We start from the raw sequence: 7,000 nt of genomic DNA, 5'->3' as shown, positions 1-7,000 counted from the left end.
CTCCCGGCTTCATCGTTTTCAGACCCCGCTTTTTCGCTACTCAGGTTAAACATGATATATAAGTCACTCGGATAACTTAAAAATGTAATTGTTTGGATTTTTTGTAATTAGCTTCCTTTAAGTTGCTTCAGTGATGCAGTTTTTCAAAACTTTTTTATGAAACTAGCACCTCTGTGGTTGTCCAGTTTCCTCTTTCTGATAAAACCTGTTTTACTGCATGCCTGTCGTGTTTAATAACCCACATAGTCACCCACATGTGCACAATGCAAATTATGCGGTTTCAGCATGTTTTGAAGCAGCTCAGCAGTCTGTCTAACCCACATGAGTCACCATTCTCGTCATCAGAAGTCTTTATTTTTCTTAAACACTTAAAACATCATCATCTTTATTTATACAGCACTTTAAAAAAAACCAAAGCTGTCACGAAGTACTGTACATTTAAAGTAAATGATAAAAATACACAGGTGTACAAAATGAATTGTTAAGTGATGATGAGAAAGTTGCACACATTCATCATGGAGGTGGATTCATGGTAATCTGTTCTTTTTACAAGGTGGAATGATTGCACAGCATGCAGGCTCAAAAGTATACATATGGGGTCAATTATAAACATGTATGGGATGCTGTGTAAGACATAAATAAAGCTAAAATACAAAGGTTTGGACACTGTTTTGCATGTTTCGGAGGGAGGCTATGTGTTTACGTGCATAACGAGTGGTGTTGTAACAGCAGGATCATTCACACACACTGTTCTCCTGATTTGGAGGTTCTGGCAGTCTCGTGCAGACCTTTTTACATCCCGAGGGAGTTTACAGTAGTTATTGTGATAGCTGTTTATATACCGCCGGATGCTAACGTTAGCACGGCTCTCAGCCTCTTGCTCAACACCATAAACAAACAACAGCTTGCCCACCCCGATGGGGTTTTTATTGTCGCCGGCGACTTTAACAAAGCGTGCCTAAAGACTGTGCTTCCTAAATTTGTCCAGTTTGTGGACTTTGCTACGAGAGGAGAACACACTTTGGACCATGTCTATTCAAACATCAGGCATGCTTTCAGAGCGACACCCCTCCCCCACCTGGCTGGATCTGACCACCTCTGCATGTCCCTCACCCCCACCTACACCCCCTGCTGAGAAAAACAAAGCCCCAGACAAAGACAATAAAAACCTGGCCTGAAGGAGCCCTTTCTCAACTGCAGGACTGCTTCTCAACAACTGTATGGGATTTATTCTCCAGCCACAACCTCCAGGAGTACACGGACACTGTACTCTCGTACATCAGGAACTGTGTTGACAATGTCACCGTCAACAAAAGGGTCAGGGTGTTTCCAAATCAAAAACCCTGGATGAATAGCGAAGTGCAATCCCTCCTAAAAAGCCGCAACACTGCCTTCAAGTCAGGGGACAGGGCTGCGTATAGGGCGGCCAGGGCAGACCTGAGTAGAGGCATCAGGAAAGCTAAGGCTGCCTATAGGAGGAGGATTGAAGATCACTTTGCTGACAACGACCCCAGAAAAATGTGGCAGGGGATCAATCACATTACCAACTACAGAAGCAATAACCAGGCAACATCTAGGACTGATGCCTCACTGGCTGAGGATCTAAACCGTTTCTTCGCCCGCTTTGAGACGACCAGGCCCTCAGCTGCCACACCACTTCCACCCGCCCCCAGCACTGGCACACTAACACTCAGGGAGCATCAAGTGAGGTGTGTTCTAAGGTCAGTGAATCCCAGGAAGGCGGCAGGTCCTGATGGAATACATGGAAAGGTTCTCAGAGCATGTGCTGACGAACTGACCGGAGTCTTCACTAAAATCTTCAACCTTTCCTTGTCATCAAACACCGTCCCGCCCTGCCTCAAAACCTCCACCATCATCCCCATCGCCAAGAAGACAGCTGTGGCCAGCCCAAATGACTACAGGCCTGTTGCACTTACGCCTGTAGTGATGAAGTGCTTTGAGAGACTGGTCTGTCAGCACATCAGGGCCGGTCTGCCTCCCACTCTGGACCCCCACCAATTTGCCTACAGGACAAATCGTTCCACCGAGGACGCTATCACCATAGCGCTCCACACTGCGCTGAGTCACCTGGAGCACCGAGGAAGCTATGTGAGAATGCTCTTTCTGGACTTCAGCTCAGCATTCAATCATATCATCCCGGAGATCCTGGTCCAGAAACTGTCTCACCTGGGACTCTCCACCCCCATCTGCCTCTGGATCAAGGACTTCCTGACAAATAGACCACAGTCTGTCAGACTCGGCCCCCACCGGTCCAGCACCATCACACTCAGCACCGGGTCTCCACAAGGATGTGTTTTGAGTCCCCTCCTGTTTACGCTCTACACATCCGACTGCTCCCCTACCCATCTCTCAAACACCATCATAAAGTTCGCGGATGACACCACAGTGGTTGGACTCATCTCAAGGGGGGATGAGTCGGACTACAGAGATGAGGTCAACAGACTGACTGAGTGGTGTTCAGTTAACAACCTCCAACTGAACACCACGAAAACTAAAGAACTTATCTTGGACTTCAGGAAGGGCAGAGCAGACCCGGCCCCACTTTACATTCACGGGAACTGTGTGGAGAGGGTACACTCCATGAGGTTTCTGGGCGTGCAGATCTCTGATGACCTCTCCTGGACTGCAAATACCACGGCGGTGGTTAAAAAGGCCCAGCAGCGTCTCCACTTTCTGAGAGTGCTCAGGAGGAACAACCTGGAGGAGAGGCTGCTGGTGACATTTTACAGAGCCACCATAGAGAGCATCCTAACGTACGGCATAACAACATGGTATGCAGGGTGCTCAGCTGCGGACAGGAAAGTACTGCAGAGGGTCATCAACACAGCCCAGAAGATCACTGGCTGCTCTCTGCCCAGCCTGGAGGTCACTGCAAACTCTCGGTACCTCAGCAGAGCTGGCAATATCATCAAGGACCACTCTCACCCCAGCAACCAACTGTTTGAACTATTACCGTCAGGTCCGCTGCTCTCGCCGGCTGGAGTGACCATTGAATCCCCCGGTTGAGTGGGTGGGTAACAGACGTCTCCAAAAACATCGGCGCACTTTTGCACATATGCAATGTCTCGATAAACAAAGCAGATATTTGAAGTTTACACAGCTACTTTCTCACCTGAGAAATGTTAAAAGTTTATTTTGTGACCCAGAAAGATTAATAAGAGTAATTTTAAAACTTAGTAGCGGCTGCCATTGTTGGGAACTGAAATTGGCTGGGCCGCACTATGAAATCTGGGATATGGTGGGCCACAAAGGACACACCCGACCCATCCTTCAAATTTGTCGTCTGCATTTGAAGGAATCGCTGAATTGGGACAGCCTTCGTCGCCTGGCTGTGACAGCCTCCAAAGGATACAGCCGACGTTTTGGGACACAGTTATACACATCAGAAATGGACCTTCTAAGTAAAACAGGAAATACAGACACAGAGATCCAGACTGGACACTGAACTTAACAGACAGACCCACGATCAGACACTATGACATCATGGACAGACAGAGGGAACACAGCGAAGACCTGAAAAACTGTTGACAAGATTCAGAAAAGAAACCAAAACGAGTTCACTGGTGTTAAGATGCTGCTTTATTTGACACAGTACTCGTTTTTTCATTAAGCCTCATTCTGATGCAGGTTTTCTTACAGATTTAAGCTTCATACATACATCAAATTCACAGGAATTTGGCAACCTGAGACATAGAAAGTGAATGACATTCTGCAACTTTAAATGACTACAACAAAAATACACTCTGGCAAAATGAAGCGAACGACATTTTTCTGGGCCCAGGTAAGAGATTGAAGCAACTACCAATGAGAACATGGGGAACCACTGATTGATATACAACCTGGTAATAAATACATTAAAGCGTTACCCAGGCAACCATAGCCTGCAATGTCCACAAGTGACCAACAACCATTTTCAGAGCCATGTGCGATGAGGGGAATCACTTCCAGTGTGTGCATGGCTTTAACCCTCACTTCATAACTGTCATCATACCATCACACTCTCCCCAAAGGGAGTCATCTCTGTCCTCTGTAAATGTTCATCAGATGCCAAGTGTTATATCCATGTGAACCCAGACTGGTTCAATTTGTTTATGCTAAATCAGCCACTGTGCTAATAGCTGAAAGCAACACAAACGCTGATTCTGTCTTTATGTTTGTGTTAAGCACTGTATTGATTCATGTGCTTAGCAGAAAGTCATACTGACAAGGATTAGGGATCCATGACACTGGTTTCACTGGTGTAATCTGACTCTCAAACCAAATGCAAATCTCTGTATTTTATAAAATGTTGAGCTTTTCCTTACGAATCACTGGGTTACTTCATTGCTGGAACACTGTCCAGTGGCTCTTTGGTACTCTCACTCTCCTCAGTTGCTTGTTGGTTGTTGGTTGTCCTGGACACCTTTCTAACCTTTGCCCGGAAAGACTTACAGAGGAAAAAGTAAACAACTGGGTCCAGGCAGACATTGAAGAACTGCCACCATGGTGGTCACCTCCATTACATAGTTCAAGACTGAGCCTACAGAGTCATTGCTCCGCAGAAGACTATAGGGAAGACGAGCCAGGTGATAGGGGACAAAGCAAACACAGAAGATGCTGACCAGCACCAACATGTTCCTGCGAGACTTCACAAGCTTCTCGGAGCCAGAGGAGGCCAGCTGCCTCTGCTGTGCCTGCAACACCCTGCGGGAGGTGCTGTAGTAGAAGAAGACCAGGGATATGGAGACCAACAAGAAGATAATGGGAGACAAAGTGTGGATGATTGTGAAGAACAACTTGATTGATTCACTAAAGAAGGGATCACAGCAGCTGGGGTTAGAGGTCACTGGGGTCTGGGTGATGAAAAACAGGATGGTGTATGTCACAGTCGGAACCAGGAGAAAGACCCAGGTAATGATGGAAATGATGTGGGCAGTTTTTGCTGTCTGCAGGATGTGAGTTCCTAAAGGTCGGACGATCTTTAGATACCTGAAGAGAAAAGAAACGGGGGTTGAGTAGATGAATCAGTCACTATTTATTAATTATTAGTTTGAAATCAGCAGAAATCATTAATAAAGTCAAAATTGTCAGCGCTTTAGTCAAGCTGTCAGGCGTAAACAGCATTACCATGAAATGCAGTTTGAGTAAAAGGTAAAAGGTTCCTCTAATCTTCATCATGAAGTTTACCTGTTGGCTGCGATGTAGCCCATGAATATGATGCTGGCGTACATGTTGAGGAAGATGGCACAAGCTCCAAAACTACAGTAGAGCTGCCGAATGATGACAGAGCTGCTGGCATAGTGGGTGATGCGGAGTGGCAGAAAGAGGCAGAGCAGGAAGTCAGCAGCTGTCAGGTTTTTCAGGTAGATCTTCAAGCTGCTCGATGCCCGCTGCTGTGCTCCACAAAAGTGAAACTTCATGATGAAGCCATTGAGGATTAAACCCACCTAAAGAAACACAGAAAGGATGGAGAGGACAGGACTTCAGCACATACACTGAGAACCTTTAACACATTTTTAACAGTGATCTGATGATTTGAAACTTACCAGGAACACTAGACTGTAGACCAGCATAAAGAAAGGATAGGCTGAAGTGTTAACAGCATCGCAGGTCTGGTTGGAAGATGAAGTCACATTTATTGTGTCAGCCATGTTTCTGGAGCTGAAAAATAAATCCAATTTATTGAGTTCAAGAAGGAGCAGTCATAGAAATCCACTGCTCAGTCTTAACCGACCTATTATTCTAACACTTTATTATTAGTATTGTGTTTTAATCCATTTCTAATGTCATTATGCTTATTTCCTTTCTAAATCACATCACTTACTGTGTTAATGACATGTTCCATCTTGTGTAGTGATATTGCATAGGAACTGTATTTCGTCTAAACATCTCAAAACTGTCTTACTACGTAGTCATTGTTTAACTGGGCCCCAGTCACAATGGAAAATCATTCAGAATATGATCAGAATAACTTTAACTTGCAATTAACCAGGTATCTACTTAAGCAGTGCCTTCTTTAATCCGATCAAGGTTCATGCTTTTGTTACTTTGAGGCTTTATTATTGTATTTCCCCATTATTGGGCTTTTTGAATAGCAACTTGAAAAGCTGATCAGCTGATCCAAAGTTGGATGCCCATACATCTCAGTACACAGATGAAAGCTGTCAGCTAAACTAACATTTAACCAGGTAAAATCCTTAACGTAACTTGCTTGTAACATCAGATTGTTGCATATGTTGGTGATATATAAATGCATACATAAGCAGATGACACTGTCAAATATTTTCTCGTGTTTCTCCTCTGGTATTCCTGCCAATGTCTTTTGGTGCACCACTCATGCACTGAGCCATGTGCCTGGTTAACTCAGCCACTACGACATCAGGAGAATCCATGTGGTACAGAGGCCGGTTGTTCTTCAGTAGTTAAATGGGACTGCTCCCTTCTGGAAGTGACTCATTGACTATCAACTGGGTTGATTGTGTGTGTGTGTGTGTGTGTGTGTGTGCTGCTAGTCACTAATGGAGTGGAGTCAGTTTCTTCAGCCAGTGGACGTGAATCATGGGCCTGTTGATGTCCAACTTTCAGCTCATACTGATGACCCTTTCTGAGCATTGCCGTCATGGTTGCGTCCTTCTCCCTTATGCTCTTCCACTATTGCTCTGTCTCCAGCTTTAGTGGCACTGTTCTCATTTTGTTCCCCTGCCACTCAGAGTACACCTCAGATGGCTCCGTGGAGTAGTGCTGGTTTATTCTTCTGCCTGTAATATCTCTAGTATACTTCTTCAAGTGGTTGGCCAAGGTTGTCAGTCATCTTTGCTCTTTCCAAGGCTGAGTATATAATAATAATAAATCCCCTCTTGCCCCTGCGGGTGGTCTATCCTGTCAGGGTCCTGGGACTGGGCAACCCAGGATCCCTGGGCAGTCATGGACCTGTGTATTATTATGTATTTTTGGTGTCGTTTTCCCCTTCTCTGTGCGTGTACATATGTGTGTTTCTCTG

At 45.4% G+C, this 7,000-nt stretch overlaps 1 protein-coding gene across 1 annotated transcript in view; it reads right to left on the bottom strand.

Annotated features, from left to right (window-relative positions):
• Positions 1-3,587: 3,587 nt before the first annotated feature.
• LOC121813439 (P2Y purinoceptor 14-like) overlaps positions 3,588-7,000 on the bottom strand; it is a 5,849-nt gene continuing 2,436 nt past the window's right edge. The window contains exons 2-4 of the mRNA XM_042217213.1: positions 5,547-5,661; positions 5,188-5,447; positions 3,588-4,989 (exon numbers count right to left, since the gene is read on the bottom strand). Coding sequence (XP_042073147.1) covers positions 4,449-4,989; positions 5,188-5,447; positions 5,547-5,651 — 906 coding nt within the window. The 5' untranslated portion in view covers positions 5,652-5,661 and the 3' untranslated portion in view covers positions 3,588-4,448. The remainder of the gene's footprint in view (positions 4,990-5,187; positions 5,448-5,546; positions 5,662-7,000) is intronic.

Source organism: Haplochromis burtoni, unplaced genomic scaffold (genome assembly GCF_018398535.1).
Source record: "Haplochromis burtoni strain Fernald_Lab_line unplaced genomic scaffold, NCSU_Asbu1 Contig_1693, whole genome shotgun sequence".
In the NCBI taxonomy this organism is placed as follows: Eukaryota; Metazoa; Chordata; class Actinopteri; order Cichliformes; family Cichlidae; genus Haplochromis; species Haplochromis burtoni.
The sequence above is the reverse complement of the archived record's forward strand: the minus strand, read 5'-3'. Positions and strand labels throughout refer to the sequence as shown.